This window comes from Sminthopsis crassicaudata, chromosome 2 (assembly GCF_048593235.1).
Source record: "Sminthopsis crassicaudata isolate SCR6 chromosome 2, ASM4859323v1, whole genome shotgun sequence".
NCBI classification, from domain to species: domain Eukaryota; kingdom Metazoa; phylum Chordata; class Mammalia; order Dasyuromorphia; family Dasyuridae; genus Sminthopsis; species Sminthopsis crassicaudata.
The window spans coordinates 288,762,134-288,784,090 of NC_133618.1; the positions used below are offsets into that span (position 1 = coordinate 288,762,134).

Sequence of the window (21,957 nt, forward strand, 5' to 3'; positions counted from 1 at the left end):
TACAAAAATAAACATAATGTCATTAATGGGACTATTCTCTTAAATTCTAAATGGGAAGCTAAAATAAGGAAATAGGTATGGATCAAGAGAAATAAAAGGAATCACCTGTTTTCCTAATTTTCGAACCGTAAACCAATGTTCCTTATAGTTGCATATAAATGATCTTTCATTTCTGGAAAAATAAAACACAATATATAAGCTTAAGTGACTGAGTTTATATTAATTTTAACTTGTATACTGTGACAATTTCAAAATTACCATATTTTTGTACAACTGTGGCAATCTATTACACTGTCCAGGTTTTTGTGGTTAATAATAACTTTAGAAATTTTTTACAGGTTTTAGTGGTATATATGCAGACAAGTGAGTGATGTCATGCTAATGTATGGCATCACATACCATTCAAGAATAAGCACTGTGCTGCCACAGATACTGAGATGTCATGAAGGCTCAGAGGACATATGTTCACATAAATCCCAAAAAGATGAAAAAGGAAAGGCTGAGGGAACAAAACAAGGTAACATCATAATAAAAGAGTTTAATGCATTTTTCTCTTAAAAATTAAAACACACTTTGAGAAGTTATTATTATTATTGGGTTTTTTGTTTTTGTTTTTTGCATCTTTTGTGTGTGTAAAAATGAAAGCAGGGTGCTAAAAAGAAAGTCTTACATAGGATCGATCCCGAGCCTCTGATACTCTGGGCTGTTGAAGAGGATTAGCTCTAAACCCCAAACTTTCAAGGCATTGCTTATAACCTGTTAAAAAATAGCAACTTTTCATGAGATAAGCCATTCAACTCCAAATTTAAGCAATGCTGCCACTTTAGCCTCTATGAACAATTACACAGATTTTTCCCACAAAGCTATCATTTTTGCTTAAACTGCTATTAACTGGAAAGCTTAGAATGTTAACAGTCAAAACCCAACCTTCGCAAATCTACATACAACACACAACAAACAGAGCACTGAAAAAAGAATTGAATATCAAAACTAGCTTTCTTGCTGAAAATTTCCCATAATACCACACAACCCCTAAATTAAACACAGCCTCAAATATTCAGATGCATATGCTATCACAGTCTTACTCTATTCTTAGAACTAGTCTACAACATAAATCTAAATTTGCAAGTTTGGAATATGGCTGCTGTTGGGGCTACTTTAGAAAATTAATATGAAGCTCACTATCAGAGTTAGTGAGGATATAATTAAATGTATCTTAAAGAAGGTTCTACACTAGGGATATAAAAATGCAGGTCTTATGCATTTCAAACTTATGTGATCATGGGTTTATAGAAACAATCAAACCTCTTGACGCTGATTATTTAAAGCTGTTTGGAAGAAGAGGGAGTTAAATCTGAATATTCACCCTCCACCCCACCAAGCTAGTTTGTTAACTAGAAGTAGAAAGTAAGCCAAGCAGTGGCATAGAAAAAAAAGGGGGGGAGAGGGGACACAATGTAGCAGGCAAACTTGAATTAGCATCAAGAGCAGTGCAGCACAATTAGGAACATAGGAATTGCCATACCGGATCAGACCATTGATCCATCTAGTCCCGTATCCTGCCTCCAGCAGTAGCCATTACCTACAACAGTAGCACAATTAAGCAGTGGTAGGAAATGCAATTGAATGATGAGGCCAGGAAGGTGCACAAAGAGAGAATATGAAGAAAGATAGAGGCAGATATTGGCCCCTCAGAGGAACTGAGGGATATCTTTGTACGCACCACATAAAGGACCCTGTGAGAAACAAAAGAAAAAACTCATACAAAATAGACAGCATCCCACAAACACATGTACACACACCCACACACCCATACACACCTACCCATCCCAAGAACCCTGGAGAGAGCCATAAGTAAAGAAAAGCAAAAGCCACAGAGCATCACCAAGGGATCCAATTTTTACAGATTTAAAGACAAATAGTAACTATGATGTTGATTTTTGCAGTAACTGGCAAAAATTAACCCAAGAGGTAATAAGTTTGAAACATTTTGGCTTGTTAGTAGAACCGTTATTGAAAGTTAGCTGAAACTAAAATAACTACTTTTTAAAAGTATTTAAATGTGCTCAAATTCTGAAAAATGATGTGAGAATTGTGTTGCTTCCTTAAAGTACTGCTGACTAATTCTAGGGTCAACCTGATGGAAGAACTTTAGGAATATTGATATAACTAAAATGATTTTAAAAGGAATATCTTGAAAAGCAATGTACAATACTAATCATACTTACTTGAATAGAGAAGAAACCACTGTCATCCATATTTCCTGAAGGTTGCTGTTTGATTTTGATAAGTGAGAGGAAAAGAGGAGAAACTATTATTAGGATTCTTAAAAATCATCAGTTTACAAGTTCAGCTAATGATTATAATTAACACATCAAATTGCTGAAATAACTAGTTCATCCTTTTAAAACATCAGTTACTCAACAAATCAATCATTAAATGTAATATTTCTTAGAAAGTGAGTAGTTTTTAAAAATGTATTCAAACTACACTTGATGGGTAAAGGGCACAAAAGGTCTAGAGATCTAAACATTATTACCTGTAAAAATGTTCGATAGTCTTCACTAGTGACTCCTCCCTCTGCCATTCTTATCCTCTCTTCTTCATCTAGCTGATGAGCAATAGAGGATAATTCCACGGGGCTAAAATATTCCCCTTGCAATAGATTATTCAGGCAATGTTGAGCACAAAGCGAGCCTTCTTGCTAATAATTTAAGAGAAAAGATTTAGTTATCATTTGCTAAAATTTTTGTATAGCAGTATTCTTTAAAGAGAAATCTAGCGGTTTTATCTTTGATACATTGAACCACATCCTCTTTAGCTTTGAAACAAAAATGGTTCAGATGCTACACTTAAACTCACTTGGTTATATTTAGGATACAATTTATCAGTTAACAAAGTACTGTCTAATCAACCATTCAGCCACAAGCTAAAAACAAAATTTAATGAAATAAACATTATGTACAGCACATATAATACAGCACATCTTATATTTTTCTATGAGTATTCCATTACTGACTTTACAACTATTCTATGACTGTAATAGTATTTAGTTTCTCTTACTTTCGGGGATCAGAAGAATTAATAAACAAGCAGTAATCTTATTTGAGAGATACCACACCATTAACATGAAGGTGAATTTCAGGCGTCCTTATTTACAATTATTTTGTTTTGTCAAATACAATGCCCTTTCTTGCATCCATCTCCCAACATGTTACTTTATATATCTGCTGTTAACTGTCAGAGAACTAATGAAGCACAGAAAAATTTGGTATGTTAAGTAACGTCTTTTAGCTATGTACCTTCAAAATTCCTTTAAGAGTAGTCTCTCAATTAAGTTATAAGGAGTTAGGAAGATATGAATTTGAAGAAAAGAAGAGAGAACACAGATATCAAGAATTGATAATCAACAATGTCAAAAGTTCTAGAGGGGATGAAAGATGAGGACTGGGAAAAGGCCATTAGCTGTCACAATTAAGAGATTATTGCTTACTTGATAACATAATTTCAGTTGAATAATGAATAGAAGCTAGGCTGTGGAGGATTTAGAAGACAGTGAAAGTAGATGAAGTGGAGGTACCTAGTATAGGTGACTTTCTCAAGAAGCTTAGCTGAGAAGGGTAAAAAGACACAGGATGATACATGGCAAGTAGGATCAAATCAAGGATTTTTTAAAGGATAGGAGAAATAAGGGTATGTTTGTAGATTGCAGGGAAAGAATGAAGAAAAAGAGATTGAAAATTACAAAGTGGGGATGATGGAGGGGACAATCTGCTATTTAGCATCAAGAATTCATGCACTGAAAAGAGAGGTTTTTCTTGTCAAGAAGAAAAATGAAGTGGAGATAGTGGAAAAAAATGTCAAGATGAAGAGGAAAGGAGGGAGCTTTTTTTCCAATGTTCTCATGTTGGGGGGCAGAGGGGCTGCTCTTAGGCAAGTTCCTTATCAGAGAGGGTGAGAAGAGACAAGTTTCAAATAGCTTGGTGAGAAAGAAGAAATTGAAGGCACAAAAGACTTGTCTTCTTGGAATTAAGATCCTTTGGAGTCTTCATAAATTCGAGGTGACTCAATCAACACTGGTTTCTTAATTTTCTCTTGTCCCATTCAGCAGCATATACATGGGCACAGAGACACCAAGTAGTGACAGTAATTCTGGGCAGGAATTCTGGTACAGTTTGATGACTATAAGCCAAGGAAGTACAGATTTCAACTGGACATTTAGAGAAGGGAGGAGAATGTAGTCAGTGATGACATGGAAAAGTACTGATGGGTAAAAAGACAAGAAATCACAGCAAGAACTAATAATTGGATTTAAGTGTCATAAGGGTTAGGGAAAGATAACATGACCCTTACCTCTTAACTGTACCTCCCTCCCCCTTCCTTAAATCATGAAGCTAGCCACTGAGAAAAGCATCCAGGCAGAGTATTTATTAGTAGTTATAAAGAGGCTCTTTAGAGAAGGCAGCCTCAACTTTGTAGCAATCCTCAAAGGCATGCTGATACTACTAGGAAATAGCTTATGAAGAAGGTTATTAAAAAAAAATTTAGGAAAAAAAAGGTAAGAATTCCAAAAAATTAGTTTAATGTAAGGGAGCACAAAATTACAAATCTCAATTTCCCTCCAATTATTCCCCCAGTTATGTTTTATTAGGGCTAAATTCCACAGTCCATGCTTTTCTCCTTATTTACCCAAAACTCATTTGTGCCTTTGAACAGAAAGTACTAGGAACCAAATAATATAAGGAGTTAAAAGGAACCTTAGCAAACACTTAATTTAATCCTTATATTACAGATGAAGAAACTGAGGCACAGAGAGGTAAAATGACTTAAACCTAATTCAAACTTAAGGGTTATCTTTTATGAGGAGATAGTGAACTGAGGCTAGGCTGAGAAACTGAAGGGCTTTGAGTCTGGGCTGGAAAGTCAGCTTTGGATATCAGAAGAACATATTCACACTTACTATTTAGTTGAAGTTAATGCTAAAAACAAGAAGTTCAAACATCAGCAAAGACAAAGAAAAGAAAAAAATGAAGGACAAAAAACATAGGTACTTACATACTTCTAAAATATTCCTTATGGAATTTTTATTTCCCAAACATATATTACTTTATGATAGGTAAAACAATGCCGGATAACAAGGACAAGATAATCTGAGATTAACATTTTTCTGAGATCATTTACACAAACATAATTTTTTAATGACATTTTATGCAGGTATTATTAGTCCCACTTTCTCACATCTTCAATCTCTGTGTCTTCCCCATCTTCAAAATATTTTTATTTGATTATTCCATCCCTATTAGATATCCCCTTTGAGACTAACTCTTTGAGAAGGCCTTCTACAATGGACACATTCATTTCCTTTATTTTTCTTCTCTCAATACTTTACAATCTGACTTCCAATGTCATCATTCAATCAAAATTTTTCTTTTAATGATTCCTAAACTGACAAATTTAATGACCTTTTCTTATTCCTCATGCTTCCTGGCCTCTCTGTAGCCTCTTATACCTCTGATCACTCTCTTCTTGATGCTCTCTTCTCTCTCAAATCTACTATTAACCTTTCTCCTAACTTTGAATCTTAACATCTTTTATTGAATAGTCTCAAACTAGAGGTCTTTTAGATAGCCAGGATCAAAATCTATGTGTCTTCTTCAAATCTTCCCATTACCCTTCACATCCAATCTGTTATCATTCAGGTCAATTTTCTTTCACGTCTCTCACAAATGTTCCCTTCTTTCCTCTGACAAAGGCAACATACTGGTACAGGCCCTAGTCACCTGATATCTGAATTCAGCTTCTGATTCTGACAATACTAGTGACTCTACAGAAAGTCCTTAATACCACAGTGCCCCACCAATGTTCTAAGACCAAAAATTGTACACTAGGTGACCATCTTCATTGGTAGAAGTTTTTTACACTAATGAAATTAAATATAATATAGGTAAATATACCCAAATATAATTAATAATCAAAATGTAATTAGGTAAATTCATGAAGTAGCATATAAAAGATTATTTAAAGGATTCCAAAGTAAAATCTCCAGAAACACACAGGACATGTATTACAATACATAATAACAAATTAATATTATATTTTTATTTAATGTTAAAATTTCTTCATTAGATTTAATCTGATTCTACTATACTCCAGATGAATTTGAGGCATTTGATATACTGTATAGAAACAACTGCCACTGAAATCCTATTACCAATGAATTTCTCATAATGTGGAGGTAACCTTATATTCACGTAGGCTATACAATGGAAGCTCTGGCTAGGAAGAATCTATGACGATAAATTTGTCTAACCTGTTAATTGACAAACAAGGAAACTGAGGCCCAAAGAGGTTATGTGGCTTTTTCAAGGTCATAACAGTAGTTAGTGGCAAAAGCAAGATTCAAATGCAGGTCCTCTGGCACCAAATTCAGTTCTTTTTATTGTGCCAACAAAATGACAGATTCTGGGTAGAAGAAATAGACTCTATTGAACAAAGAAATAAATGCTTAGTTGGGAAATCTCATCTGAGATTCCTGAATTTTGGTGAACTTTGGAGTCTTACAGATTCAGCAAATAGGCTCCTAATGTGTAAAACAGTCACAAACTGCATCATGGAAGGAGAATGTACAATTATAGAATATATTTTAAATTTTGAAATATACGTAAGTAAAGTTTCACTGTATGTCTGCCAGACAACTAAATTTCCTTCTCAAGTAAAATAATCAATAATCCCAATCAAGGAATATCCATACCACTAACATCACCATCAAACAACAAGAACAACAACAAACCCATTACCTTCTTAACATTTTTCAGAAAATTCTTCCAGCAATTAAAATGTTCTATTTTTTAAAAAGGGTTACTTCTGATTTGTTATAACAAATCCACTCTAATACTGCTACAATGGATTTTTGTTTGGTTGCTGTGAGCAAACCGTTTAAATGAAGTACTAACCTGCTTCTTAGAGTACCAAAAAAACCTTCATTTAAGCCATCAAAATAAGTTGATAATTAATGGACAACATGAAAGACCCATTTTTCCAAACCAATCTTGACAGTTTTCCTTTCTATACATGATGACATTTACTATAAAACAAGAAAACAAAACTTGCCAAAGCTGTTCATGTAAGGTTTCACCCACACCCAATGGGCCTGATAATTACAAAGAGAGAAGACAAGTTTCTCCACATACCACAACCATTTAATTGCCCTTATTTTCAAGTGGCTATTTAAGAATCAAAAGGAAGAAACAATCAGAAACAAACACACGTACAAAGGTCCTGTGCAACTAATTAAGGATTTGAGATGTCCCAGTCCAATCCCATATCAGTTAAAGAGTAACATTTATCTAATGAAAACTGAAATTGAACTTAACTTCTAAAACGATGACTCCTTGTGGTCCACCCGCACACCAAAACCTAATGTGGGCTCATCATTTCAATGGAGAGAAAAGAGTTCCAGTTTGGGGACTTTTAATGACATATTTAATATCTACTCTGCACAGGACAGAGTCCTTTTTTTTTTTTTTTAATTGAGATTAGGTTTTTTTCCTCTTAAAAGGTTTACAATACAAAATAGGAAGACAGAAGACACCAATGTAAAAAAGGATAACAGGATATTTCACAATAAATACCTCCAAGAAGTAAAATATAAAGTACTACGTGAGGTCTGAGGAGGGTCAGAAGAAGGAGAGGAACCAGAGAAGGTCACATTTGAATTGAGTCTTATGGCGGCAATTAGGTTTTCAAAAATGCTTTCCTATAAAACAAGGCTTCAAGGTAGGGAGGGCAAGTCCCCAAGGAAACTACAGTTGGAGTGGGGCGTGACTAGCTTGGGAAGGACCACACAGCTAATGCCGTCCAGATCCCGGACTTCAATCAAAAAGTCCCGAATCGACGCCCAGTAGTTCTGCTCGAGCTGTCAGTTCAAAGATGGGCAGGACTTCAGTGCTGAAGTCATTTCAGTGCAGAAAGGAAGAGCTTTCTGGACTAGGCTTCTTCACCTATCTATCCATCTCACAAGGTGTGTATGTACGGGGCGGAGGGAGGGAGGTAAGAAAAGGGAGGTTGGGGTCTCCCACCCTGACAGCAGCAGACTCCGGAGCTTGGGGCGGGGAGGAAAAGCGGAATTGTAATAACGATTACAATAACACTAAACAATAGCTAGCAAGGGAAAGGCAGACCCAATGCACCCTCTCAGGTTCAGGGCCCAAGGCGAGCACCACCACGATGCCATCCATCTCCTTCTCTCCTCTCCCTGGGGCTTGCGACTCCTGCCCCACTGGTCCCTCCCGGGCTCCTCGGAGGCCTGCAGCCGGTGGCCACTGAGGAGGATCCTGGGTGCCCTAGGAAGGAAGCGGCTGCCTAAGCTGGGTGTCCCTTCCCCAGGCTAGGTAGGCCCCGGCGGAAGGGTGGAGTTGGCAAGAGAAGCCGCCTCGGCTTCCTGGGAGAACCCTGGACACTCTTCTCATCCCGCACCACCCAAGGGGTTAAGAGCGCCCCACCGACCCTCGGACACTTACTTTCTCGTGGAAGATGGACTCCATGTTTATTTGTCTGGAGCCAACGGCCCCGCGTCGAACCACCCCCCTCCAGCCCCTCCCCCCGCCCCCCGCCCCAGCTCTGTCCCCATCCCCACCCCCACGCTCAAGTCCAACCCTCTCCGCCAAAGCCCGCCCACACGAGCTCGCTGATGACCAATCGAAGGCAGGAGACAGGAGTCATGTGAGAAGAAGGCGTGGGGGAGGTGGGAAGGAGCGGGCTGGTCCGATGAGAGCCCTTCGGAGGCGTAATCTTCCACGTGACGGTCACCGAGCTGCTCGTCTCCGCCCTCACGGCACTTCCGGTCCCCGGCAGATCAATTTCCTGCAGTTTGTGGCACCTTCGGGCTGACTGGCGGACCTTCTGGGTCAGGTTTGGCTGTGGACTCCCTCTATTGTTTGACTGAGCAAGGCGGGCCAGATGGGGTCCGTAACCTTTCAGGATCTTAGGGTTTAGAGCCCACAGGGGAGGGGCCGTAGAAATCCGTTGGTCCTCGTTTTTCAGAGGAGGAGCCCGAGGCCCGAACCCTGGGGTTCCGAAGACTTCTTTTCCTGTCACCTCCACTGTGGGAACCTGGGAAAGATGAGGCTCTTTTGCAAGAGGTATAAAGTGTGGCTTAGGGAAAAGATTTGGTGTCAGAAGACTATATATACACTTGAGCTCAGAACTCAGATGACGTGATGAGAAATTCATGCTTTTGCTGGTAAGGAATTAAATAAAGCTGGGCAATTATTGCATAGGTAGGTGATACATTGATTCATGTGTATATACGTTTCATCACCTATCTGCCACTGTAGATACATATTCTTTACGTAGAATATGTAAGCAGGTGGTAAAGCGAGAAGTGAACATTCACTACAGAAAAAAATTAGAGAAGTCTTCGAAAAAAGAGACACCTTGAAAGAAGATAAGAAATAAATCAGCAGAGTTCTGTTTGAATGCTTGTGATATTAAGTGGAATTTTAGTTCGGGAACATCAAGTAGTCCACTTGGGCCAGAGTGAAGGAGAAGTAATATAAAACAAGGCTGGAAAGTTACCAGTTCTTATTTCTGTAGCAACACCTCTTTGATATGGCTTTTCATTCACATAGCAACTATCCTGTTAGACTTGTAGCTTGGATGGATTAAGTCCCAAACTTCTCCTCATTCCAACTCATTTTCCACAAAGCAACCTAAAATTGTTTTTCTAAAGCACAGATCTGACCATAATAAAAACTAAATTACCTTTATGATCAAATAGAAACCCTTCTATTTAATACTTAAATATCACTAGAACCTGACCTTTTTCTATCTTTTTCCCATGACTTTGTTTCCACGCTTTTGTATGAAATGCTCTCCCTCCTCAAATATTATCTTTTATATTATTATTATATATTATAGTATTATCCTTTGGGAGAGTCTGGCTTTTTTCAAGGCCTTCATCCATGCTCTGGTTATTTTCTCTTAGAATTTAAACTCCTTGGGGGCAGTTTCGTTTTGTCTTTGTATCCCTAGTTCATTAGTATAGTGCCTAGTACATAGGAGACACTTAATATGTTTGTTGATTGAAGTTGCAATTAGATTGTAGAATGTGCTAAATGCCAGGCTGAGAAGTATGTTTTTCACTGGAGATAATGTGCTGCTGGAAGTTTATGAGTAGCAAGTGGTTAGACTTAGGCAGCAAGTTCTTCTGAGTTCAGAAATGAGAAATCTAATTTTTCAGCTAATCAGCAAGAAGTCCTAGGGGCCTGAGTTCAAATCCAGACTGTCATTATCCCTTGTAACCTTGGATAAATAATTTTACTTCTCTGCCCCATAATTTCCTGAAGGGATTGCATTAAATAATGTTCAGTTCTAGCTCTAGGTCTATGATCCTATGAACTAACTTTCAGAGATGTTAATGAGTAACAAAATGTCCCTAAATGAAGCCAGGTAGTCATTTACTGAAATGTGTCTGTTCTGTGTTTCTGTATTCACCCAATTCATTCAAAAATGCTTATTCAATTGAAAAAACTGACTGATAATTTAGAGGGGGAGGCAAGACAGAGATACATTAAAAGTTAAAGACCTAACTTCTTCCATGAAACTTTTCTATACTACTATTAATTACTAGTATTTCTGTAGTGTTTTATATTCTAGCTTTTTTTTTTGTTATAGCTTTTTATTTACAAGACATATGCATGGGTAATTTTATAGCACTGACGAGTGCCAAGCCTTTTATTCCAATTGTTCCCCTCCTCCCCACCCTCTTTCCCTAGGTGGCAGGTTGATCAATACATGTTACATATGTTAAAGTATAACTCAAATACAATATATGTATACATGTCCAAACAGTTATTTTGCTGTACAAAAAGAATCTGATTTTGAAATAGTATACAATTAGCCTATGAAGGAAATCAAAAGTGCAGGTGGACAAAAGTAGGGGTAGTGAGAATTCTATGTAGTGGTTCATAGTAATCTCCCAGAGTTCTTTCAGAAAATCACATTGCCTGAAAAGAGTTGATTCATAAAGTATTGTTGAAGTTATATCCCAGCTTCTTAAAATATGGTTTGTAACCCCACTTGGAGTTTCATAAAAGACTGGGAGTCATTAAATAATGATTTAGCATTGGCAAATGTTTGGGCTGTGTATCTAATTTTATATACCTATAAATTCTGGGTCATGTAAAAATTTTTCAGGTAAAAAGCTGCAAAAGTGGGAAAAGTTTTATATATTTGCTTTATATATTTGAAATGGCTTTACAAACTTATTATTCGATATTTATGACCACCTTAGTAAGTGCTATTATGCTATTAATATCAAATGGAAGAGCCTTATTAGACATCTGGGACATGATATGTTTGGAGTGTTTCATAAAAATTTGTGAACAGGATTTTAATTGTTTTCAAAATGAAATAATATGAAGTAAAAATATCAAGTACAAGTCAAGACCTGTGTCCTTTAGAGATACTCCACCAAAAAAAAAAATCTATCTAAACAAATTTTTCCAGGGCCTTGTTATTTTCTTATTTTGAAAGAGCTCATCATAATTAGGGCAAACACAATTTCCTAAGTAAAAACAAAGCAATTTTCATTGCTTTCATAAAATATTTTATTCAACACGAACATTTCTCAATTCAGCCAAAGCTTTTATTTCCAAGTAGCATCTTCATCAGGTTTCAGTTCCCTGTGTAGAAGGAAAAAGAGATAAAGGACAAACATTTAAGAAACAATTTTTGTGAGCAGGAAAAAGGAGAGAAGGTTAACTTACTATTTTATTTTGTACATATGACACTTTTATGAGGCACTGGTGTAAAATAGAAAGAGAAGTTGATTTGTAGTTAGAAGACCTGGTTCAATTCCTGACTCTCCTTTTCCTAGACTTTATGTGAGTCTTGGCAAGTCCCTTAATGTGAAACTCAAATTCTTGTGTAAAATGAGACGACTGAATCAGATGACCTATAAGGCTCCTTTAGCGCCAAACTGTGACATTATAACTTTACAACATATTCAAAATATGGTAATCCTTGCTTTTATGATACAAAACTAACAGCGTATCAGTGAACATAAATGAAAGTATCAGGGAAAAAGGGGAAAACTTAGTTAAGTTACACTTTTGTCTTTATTTTAAGCAATTTTATTCTTGGGCTTCAGTCCTGTACCAAAGAAGCCCACTTCTTTGGGATTAATACTATCAAGCTTATAACTTATAATGCCAGAATTCTCAGTACCCTCAAACTATTTCTTTTATCCTACAAAAACTTAATAAATAAAATACTACATAAATATAAGTTCTCATTTAAGATGTTTTGTCCAGTATATTCAAACGTATACACTTCCTTATCTTTTATGATTTTATTCATTTATCTCAAATTCTCAGCCTTTTTCTTAGACTAAAATATCTCAATTCCTTTTTAATCTAACCCCTGAGGCTGGGGTTAAGTGACTTGGGCCAGGGTCACACAGCTAGGAAGTGTTATGTGTCTAAGACTAAATTTGAACTCGGGTCCTCCTGAATTCAAGGCTGGTGCACTATCCACTGAGCCACCTACCTGCCCCTTAATCTAACTTCATATGGGATATCACCTTGATCTTTTTGGGTATGTTTCTCTGAAACTTTTCTAGCTACATTATATAATTCTTGAAGTACACAAAAAATAGACAATCCTTGACTTAGGAATTTAACTTGTAAAACAGTTGTAAAATGTTTAACCATGTGCTGCTTGCTGGAACCTTCTCCTGCTAATAGCTTACCAGAGGAATTCCCCTATTCAAATTGCAATTATCAGTCTATACTTCTTCCTGAGTTACCCATTGCCCCCCACTCCCAAATTTTGCACCTGATGTGCCTTCTTCCAATTTTTTTTCCAGCCACAGCAGCTCACATTGTTTCCTAATTTATTTGGGATTCTGAGATGTATTACTGGAAGAAGTACGCACATTGGTAAAGTCTTAGCCTCTGAAATATGGACAAAATCAATTTTTCTAAGATGGCTTAAAAAAAAAAAAAAAACCCAAACAAGTGCTCCCAGTTCCAAATAACTTAATAAAAATGAACTTCTGACACACAAGAAATATTGTCTTTGTCTGATCGATATACCTTATGAAGTTTATTGTGAGAGCATTTTTCTTTTGATATAGCATTTTAATGAGATTCCAAAGTGAATGTAATAACTTTTATTTTAAGCTCACTGCAGAAAACTGCTGGCTGAGTACTGTAGTTAGTTAATAGAAGGTCTAGAAAACAAATAATGTAAACTAACCTTTTAAATAACATGCTCCTATTCCGGAAAGCAGTTAATTTTTCATCACTCCTCTTCTCTAGGTAATAACCAATGACAAATCCCATTGGTACCAGGATATGAACCCAGTGCTCACGAACCACTTGAATCAAATTCATTATGATTGCCTAAAAAAAAAAAAGAAAGAAAGAAAGAAAGAAAGAAAGAAAGAAAGAAAGAAAGAAAGAAAGAAAGAAAGAAAGAAAGAAAGAAAGAAAGAAAGAAAGAAAAGAAAAGGGCATCACAAGATAAGACTTTTGCTTTTGAGAACTCTTTAAAAACCTCATCTAAAATAGGAAGAAAGTATTTAGTGGAAAAGAATGAACTAATATGAATATTGAAGAGTTCCCTTCAAACTACTAATTTGCTTAAATTCTTTGGGCCTCATAAATTGATTCATTCAACATGTAATGCTGAATATATTTATGGGTAAAGAATTGCATTAGGGACTGAGGGGAATTGTAAATTCCTCCACAAGACATGATATACAGTATCTAAAATTCATATGATGAAGAAAAAAGATAGTAGTAATAGTTGTATGGATTAGTGTGCAAGTTGATTTCTTTTCAGGAAAAAAAAATCAGAAACTATTTTATTATGTGCATATTAAGTTCCAGACAATGTCCTAGACAATGCTGACCAGATTATGACATGAAAAGTTCCTAATAATAAGGATTTTAGTCTTTTTTTTTTGCAGCAATATGTTTTAATTATTTTGTGGTAGTTGTATACATTATTATTATTATTATTATTATTATTATTATTATTATTATTATTATGTATATTGTTACATAATAGTCATTATATATTGTTCTCCTGGCCCTGCTTAGTTGATTGTTCATGCCCGTCTTATGCTTCTTTGCATTAAAAAATACTTTTCCTTTTTTAGGGACAATAGTATTCCTTGATATTCATAAACCACAATTTGTTTAGTTGCTCCCCGATCAATAAACATCCATTCTGTTACTTATATTTTGGTGTATAAGAAACCTCCTTTTTTTATCTGCTGTATATTTAATGGTTTATGTCTAAAGTAAAATCTCTGAGTCAAAGAATATAGACATATGCATATTTTATTTGCATAACTCTACACTGTTTTCCAGAATGATTATACCCATTTTCAGTTTGTTCCACCAACAAAGCAATTACGAACCTCTTTGGGAATTGGTTTCTTGAGCTTTATTTCCAGTATCTTCATTCATGAGTTAAAATAAAAGGATTTTGTGATAGTTTCTCTCTTTCTCTATGTTCAAAATGGAAGCTATTACTGGCAAATTAATCCACCTTATAAAATTTATTTAGAATTATTTATTTTAGGTTTTATAAGTTTTTTTGTCTCTCTTTTTTTTTTTTGCTCCAAAGTCAAAAGCACTACTCATTTTTCTACTGAAACAAACACTTCTTGGCAAATCTATCATATATTAACTGACTACTTGTTAGCACAGAGATCACAATAGTTGAACTTAAGTATCTTAGAAAAAGTGCTAATGGCAGTAAAGACAAGAAGATAAATACCAATTTCCAATATATGAAATCTGCAAAATAGGGTTTTTCAGTAATTACAAGTTAATAGAAAAATCTCTTCACCAAATTAGATCCTAAATTTAGATTTTGTTGTAAAGAATTTAGGAAGGAAGAGGAGAGTCTCTCTTATGCAGCTCTTTCATTTTACATGGGAGAAAACTAAGATTCAGGAACATTCAAGTGACAAGCTCAAGGTGACACAGATGTTGACAGATATAAAATATTCAGATCCCAAAATCTTTCCTTCTACCTTGATTAGCACAGCTATCAGAAAACATCAATTTCCCCTAAATGAACAAATAGTTCAAAAACTAATTATTGTTTGTTTTTTTAAGGAAGAAACTAAATTATGCCTAATTATATACAGTGTCTAAGAAGGATCACAGAAGGTAGAGTGTAATAATGAAAAAAGTAATGGATTTTAAGTCAGAAAACCAGCGTGGGAATCCTAACTGCTACATCCATCCATCTGGATCTCAATTTCTACTTCTATAAAACCGAGGGGTTAGTCAGATTAACGGATTTTTGAGGTTCTTTCCAATTTTAAATTCTAATAATTCAATAAACTAATTATGTAACTTGAGTAAGTGACTTAAACTATGAAGTCATTTTCTACTACTGTAAAATGAGGTTGGGCAAAGAAAATCTATAACAGGTGAGAAACTCTTTTCTGCAAAGGGCCATTTGGATATTTATAATATCATTTACAAGCCATACAAAATTATCAACATAAAAGAATTCAAAATTGGTGGGAAGTTGTCATACTTAGGTTTCAGTTTATCATAGCCTGCAGTTGCCTAGCAAATTATTTCAAAAGCCTTATACAGCTTATGGGCCTGATAGTCCCCATCCCTGATCTTTAAGGAAGGGCCTTTATATCTAAATCTTATAATATTTTGGATAATTCATTTTAAAAGGATTTAATATGAATGAATTCCACAAACAATTACAGAGTAACTGCTATGTGAAGAATACCCAGCATGTTCTGAGTGGAATACAAAGGATTAAGAGCACACAGTCCTTGCTTTCAGGAAGCTTGAGATCCATTTGGGGACATAAAAATGCACAAATTAACACAATTTAGAGAGACTATCAAAGAGAAGAGAGTGACTGATTAGTTGGGCATTTGTTTCATCCCATTTGGAAGGATGACCTTTTTCACTGTCCACTGTTTTAATGAGAATGCCTATGATTTGTTCTAAACAATTGGTTGTATTTTTCTTTTTAAATTCCGAGAATTATAATTTCCACCCTTAATTCTTTTTATTGAGTTTTTATAGCATTTGGGATTCAGAAAGACACAGGCTCAAGTCCTGACTTTTAACACACCCTGGTACTGTGATCCTAGGCAAGTCATTTAACTTCACAAGTGACCTAAGAAACATTTTAAGATAATTTTTTATTAATAATTCTTCTATTAAAAAAGAAGGAAAATACCCAAAATCTATCATGCATGCAGGAAGCTTTTTGACTGAGTGTGAGCCAAATATATAAAAACAGACAAATAACTAATCCATGGTGTGATATGGTGGCTCAAATTCTTCTGATGCTTTCTGAATTTCCTCAAATATAAAATGAGGATAATTTTTTTTTTTTTTTGCAAGGCTCAAATGAGATAATGCATGCAAAGTGCTTTATAAACACTCAATGGATGAATCCCAAAAATCATTTCTGAAAGTTTGTAGTATAGAAGATATGATCATCTTCTGGTTATGAGGGGGAATAAATGGTTCAATTTGAAGTTCCAAGAATAGCTTAGGAAATTTAAGTATTAATTACTTCAAATACAATCAAAAGTCTTGTTTATAGTTTTAATTATTTTTGGTATAGTTTTTCTGCATCTGTATCTTTTTTCCTTCATAAACAACCTCAGATAATTTACTTTTAGTTTCTGGAGCAGTTTGACAAAGGGTAAAAGGGAGACAGGGATTCCACAGGAAAAAATTAGCACCAGTAACAATGATAAAGATAAGGAAGAAAAGTGATCTATGATAATATATTAAAAAAAAAAAAATGGCTGCAAGGAAGAATTCATTTACAAGGAAGCCTTAAATCCAGTTCAATTCATTATTTATTAAACACCTACTACATGCAAAGGCATTTGTGTTATGTGTTGAGCATATAGTTAATTAGGAAGCTAGCACTAATTACCATGAACAAATGAAGTCACCGAACTGGCCTTGAAATCAGGAGGACTTGAATTCAAATCTTACCTCAGACACTCGACACTTACTAGCTATCACTAGGGCAAGTCACTGATCCAGGGCAAGTTAAGTAGTTTTTATTTTGCTCATGCTGACACGCTAATTCACATGAAAATATATGAGACTAGGCATTAGAGAAAGGTTGGGAGTGAAGATTGAAATTTGGTAAGCATTTTAATAGTTATTAATAAAATACGGGAGTTCATGAGATCATTAAGAGACACAGAATAGAGAGAAAAGTTAAAGGCCAAGGGAAAAATTATGAGGGAAATATACGCTGAAGAGTTAGGAAAGAGAAAAGGAATCAATCCTCCTCTCCTTATTCCCCCCCAAAAATAACTTTCAGAAGGGAAAGAAGAGGCATTTTAAATGTTAACAAGGTTATCAAGGAGTGCTTCATACTTCTTATATGCAAGGGAGAAGTTAAGAAAGATGAAAAGGGGGGGAAAAGTCATATTTAACAATAAAATCATTAGTGTTCTTAAGAGAGTGGTACTTCAGTATAGCAAAGGTAAAGTTTTAAACTAATGTGTGGTGAAGCAAAAAAATCTGATTATTCTTTTTACAGATTTGGCAGAAAGGGAAAAGATGATAGCTTGAAAGGGTCAAGGGGAAGAATAGAGAATAAGTACTATTTCAAACACTTCTAAATACTTTTCAAATATCTCATTTGATCCTCACAATAAGCCTCTGATATATATGCTGTTTTTATCCCCATTTTACAGTTAAGGAGACAGAGGAAAACAGGTTGTTTTGAGGAAACAATCAGATAATTATGTGAAGTTTAGAGTCAATATGGGGATAGTAAATCTAGAGCCAGATTGGAAGCCAGAAAGACTTGGATTCAAATCTGTCAACACAGGCAAATCATTTCACTTCAAACTGACCCAAGCAACTTTTCAACACTTTCATTCATTTAATAAAATGCTGAAAATTTACTAAGCTGCATTGCTGGGAATTTAATCACTTTGAAAGTTGTCTGTACATCAAAAGTCCAATCTCTATTCTAAGTGCTACATTAATGTTAGCTATTAATGAAAAACGTTTGTTAAAATACCAATCAATGTCTTTCACTTAGCAAATGATCAATATAATTAATGAAACTGAATTCAATTTTGTGGCTGCACCAAAATCTGGGATTTTGAGAATTTAAGGAAAAAGCATTACCCATCCTAAATACTATAGCACAGGAACGTTTACTCCCAATATACCAATTTTTAAAGAACTTAGCACAGTGCATAGCTTGTAGTAAGCGCTAATACATTTTTACTAGTAAGATTAAAGTCTCTCTGCTGTCATTTTACAAAGCAATAAAAGCACTCACTAAGCACAGGCTGGAAGACAGCTTTGGAAGAAGACGGCTTTGGTCCACAATGAGATCACAGCACCCAAATGCCACTAGATTTCTTGCCTGAGAATAAACTTCCATCTGTACTCCCCAGGGATGTTGGGACCAGCCCCGCGGGCCGGGACACGAACGTCCTCCGCCCTCCTGGAGACCCCACCCCCAACTCCTGACTAGTTTTCTGGTGGGGGAGCGTGAGCCTGCACGAAAGAAACTGGAGCCCACCCCTGGAGCCTCCCCGACTTCAGTTCCCCTCTCGAAGCAATAACTCACCTGCAGGCCGAGATGCCGAGAGCTGAGAGATCGACCAAGGGCAGAGAAGCACCCTCTGAGGACTCCGGCAGAGATCTCCGATGCCGTCACATCCTGCAGGACGCCACCATTCCGTACGCTGGGGGAAGAGCAAAGGATACTGAAAAGTCAGTCCTTCACTCCTTTTCTTGTTTGTCCTTAACCTCCAGACATAGTTTAAATTTTAAAACTTGGTCACCAGTGTAGCTTATGCGGAACTTCCCCAGACTAGGTCGATTCACTCTTCTTGCACCGCACTGTGCGCCTCTCCCCCCCTGGAAGAAATGGTAGCTCCAAGTTCTCTCCGCCCCTCTTTCGCCCCGCCCCCAACATGGCGGCTGCCAGTCAGCGCTTGCTGTTGGCGGGCAGTGGTAGGTGCTCCGGTTGCTGAAGGAGCTGCTGCTTTTTTCATCCGGGCCCAGACCTAACAAGGACTTGGAAAGGGAGGGAGGCAGGAAGGAAAGTCTAAGGAGTGCTGAGAGAGGGCCATAGAGGTAAGTGGTGATGCAAAGAGGAGAGAAGTCGACCGGGAGAGTTGGGCTCCTGGGCCTCTGGCCGGACAGGCTCGCCTCGGCGCCCGCAGGCAGGCGCCCCAGGCGTTTTCTTCTTCCTGATGCCCCCGTGGAGACCGGCCTCGTGCTTCCTGGCTCGGAGGTTACCGAGCTCTTCCCTATCCCTGCGATTCTGAACTACCTCCTCGCATCCTCCCTCCGGGCTGGGAGAGCCTGCCTAGACTAGACGCCTTCTTTAGCACTACCCGCCCCTGCCCCCGGGAAAAGGAAAGCCTCTTTGGGACCCAATTTGGCTCCTGTTTCTGCTTGGCCTCCACTTCTCGCCACGTAGGGACTGTCTGTGCCGCTTTCCTCTTTAGGGTCTCCAGGCTGACTCCCTCCCCCTGGGCCCGGCGCCGGTGTTTGCTTGCTTCGCTGCATTTGTCCATTGTCATACATGTCAACAGCCTTTATTATCATGTTGACTGCCTCGGTTGGCGCTACGTTGTTGTCGCCGTTTTGACTTAAGGAGCGCATTTTTGAGGCTCCGTACCCCTCGCGGTGATGTAGACTGTAGCAAGTTAATCTGGGAGCGAAAGTTGAGTCTCCCGCGTCCCCCGGACCTTCGGCGCTCTCCCGCGCGTTTGGTTAACTCGGCGGCTCTCTTGCCTGGCTTCGAGCCTAACTTAGAATAGATTTTTAATAAATGCATATTGTGTAGTTGGATGATTTTCCAGTTTTTGTTATCCTTCTTGCATGAGACTAACTCCCTGACAAAACAGTATACAACTGCTGCCTGTGATGTTTTCCTCCCCGTCCCCTCAGATTTCGCACTGATCAGCGGTTTTTAATCCGGGGTCCACAGAACAGTCAGGGAATAGATTTCGAGAAGTCTCTGAACCCAGATGGGGAAGAAATGGGGAGAAAATGACATCCTTATTTCACGGACCTTGAAATTTAGCTTTTTCTCCACTATTAAAAGATATTTGTAGGTTATGCCAAAGGGTCGATCGCACAAATTAGATTAAAAATCCCTGTCATAAATAAACATAGATCACCTGTTAGATCTTAGAATTTATTATTTCTGCTTCCTCCCTCTTAATTCTCCCCTTGTTATTGTCTCCAGCAACAGACATTTGTAGTTACACAAATGGTCAAAATGTTGGTTTGGAGGGTGAAATAAAAATAGCATTTGTCCTTAAGGCTCTTTCCAGGATACATGATCTTTACTCACTCTAAGCGTGTGTGTGAGCGGGTAGAACAAGTGTTGTTCCCATGTTAGAGATAAGGAAACACTCAGAGCCCTGGGTAAGTGACTGTTCAGTGGCTGCGCAGCTAGTAACAAAGCTGGGACTTTATTTTTGGTGGGTTATTTTTCCTATTACATCACAGTGATTTACATGAACGGGGATCTTGTTCAGCTGAGGTTTAAGTACTTAGTAAATTTAAGGCAGGATAGATACTCATTAGCTGTGTGACCCTGGGTAAGTCACATAACACTGCCTCAGTTCCTCATCTATAAAATGAGTTGAAGAGGAAATGGCAAACCGCTAAAGGATTTTTTGCCAAGAAAACCCCAAATGGGGGGGTCATAAAGATTCAGTCATCAAGACTGAACAACAAAAATTATTCAAGATACTACAACTCCAAAAATAGACTGAATAGTCTGCTCCCCAAAGGATTTTTATCTTCTTCTAAGGGGACACAATGTGGAATCTGATCAGAAAATTGAAGGAGAGAACATTAACACCTGTAGAGAAACTTTTCATAACAGATAGCCTTGAACTAATAGTTAAATGAAAGGGGAAGATTCGGAGAAGGTAGAGTAGGTGGTACAGACCACCTGTGAGAATAAAAACATGAATGTGCAGATGAAATGAGAATTTGAGAAACAGCTAGTAGTTGATTTTAGCTGGAATGTAGCCTTGTGTCTAGGGGAGTGATAGGAATTAATTCTGGAGTCAGAAAGTAGATTGATATTTAAAAAAAATTTTGTATTGATATCTTTTATTTTTTACACAGTTAAAATTTCTCCCTGTATGCCCCTCTCATTTTCTATTAGAAAGCTGTCTCCTGTAACAAATAGTTTTTTTTAAAGGAAAAAGAGGAAGAGGAACAAAATTAGCAAAACTAACCAAGACATCAAAATAAGGCTGAAAATATATGGACTATTTCACATCTGTGAATCTTCCTTTTCTGCTATAGAGTTTGGGGAGAAAGGGAGATGATTTCTCATATCTCCTTTTTAGGAGATATGTTCTTTATAATTTGACAATATTCAGTTTCAGTTATTTTGTGGATGTAGTTCTTTCTGCTTCACTCTTGTAGCCATTTGTGTATATTATTATTTTGACTTTGCTTACTTTAGTCTGCCTCAGTTAATGTATTTCCTTGCTTCTCTGTTTGCATATTTGTCAATTCTTTTAGCACAGTAATATTCCATTATATTTACATACTATAATTTATTTAACCATTTCCCAAACAATGGGCACCTGTGTTTCGAGTTCTATTCTACCACAAAAATATTGCTATACATTTTGGTATGTATAGGATCTTGCTTTTTATTATTGGCCTCAGTGGTGGAATCTCTGGCTCAGAGGTCATGAACATTTTAATCTCTTCATTTATATAATTCCAAATTGCTTTCCTGAATTTTTGTACTGATTCACAGTTCTACCAACTGTATACTAGTATACCTATTTTCCAATAAGTTATCCAACATAAACCGTTCTTATTTCTTATTATCTGCCTATTTGCAAGGTGAAACAGAACATTGTTTTGATTTGCATTTCTTTTATTAATGATCTGGCTTATTCTTTTTTGT

The 21,957-nt window shown here is 36.8% G+C and overlaps 3 protein-coding genes across 9 annotated transcripts in view; 1 reads left to right on the top strand and 2 right to left on the bottom strand.

Annotated features, from left to right (window-relative positions):
• Positions 1-8,691, bottom strand: part of ATXN3 (ataxin 3) — a 31,669-nt gene extending 22,978 nt beyond the window's left edge. For 2 of the 6 annotated variants that reach the window (XM_074289644.1, XM_074289643.1), the window contains exons 1-5: positions 8,520-8,691; positions 2,540-2,704; positions 2,229-2,273; positions 671-756; positions 106-172 (exon numbers count right to left, since the gene is read on the bottom strand). In XM_074289644.1, the coding sequence (XP_074145745.1) occupies positions 106-172; positions 671-756; positions 2,229-2,273; positions 2,540-2,704; positions 8,520-8,543 (387 nt within the window). In that variant the 5' untranslated portion in view covers positions 8,544-8,691. Of the gene's footprint in view, positions 1-105; positions 173-670; positions 757-1,525; positions 1,583-2,228; positions 2,274-2,539; positions 2,705-8,180; positions 8,400-8,519 lie in introns of those variants that run through there. The other 4 variants (XR_012486432.1, XM_074289642.1, XM_074289645.1 and 1 more) reach the window with 4 other exon arrangements.
• A 2,900-nt stretch (positions 8,692-11,591) lies between these two features.
• Positions 11,592-20,456, bottom strand: NDUFB1 (NADH:ubiquinone oxidoreductase subunit B1). Of its 2 annotated transcripts, XM_074289647.1 has the most exons (4): positions 20,192-20,456; positions 18,625-18,742; positions 13,261-13,406; positions 11,592-11,684 (listed from the first exon to the last, which is right to left on the bottom strand). In XM_074289647.1, exons 3-4 carry the CDS (start codon positions 13,395-13,397, stop codon positions 11,648-11,650), a joined length of 174 nt encoding a protein of 57 aa, XP_074145748.1. In that variant the 5' UTR covers positions 13,398-13,406; positions 18,625-18,742; positions 20,192-20,456; the 3' UTR covers positions 11,592-11,647. The 2 variants fall into 2 exon arrangements, with proteins under 2 accessions (XP_074145748.1, XP_074145749.1); XM_074289648.1 differs by lacking the exon at positions 20,192-20,456 and having other exon boundaries at positions 18,625-18,753.
• The window catches only part of CPSF2 (cleavage and polyadenylation specific factor 2), a 28,296-nt gene continuing 25,292 nt past the window's right edge, over positions 18,954-21,957 (top strand). The window contains exon 1 of the mRNA XM_074289641.1: positions 18,954-19,136. The gene's annotated coding sequence lies outside the window, so the exon portion shown is untranslated. The remainder of the gene's footprint in view (positions 19,137-21,957) is intronic.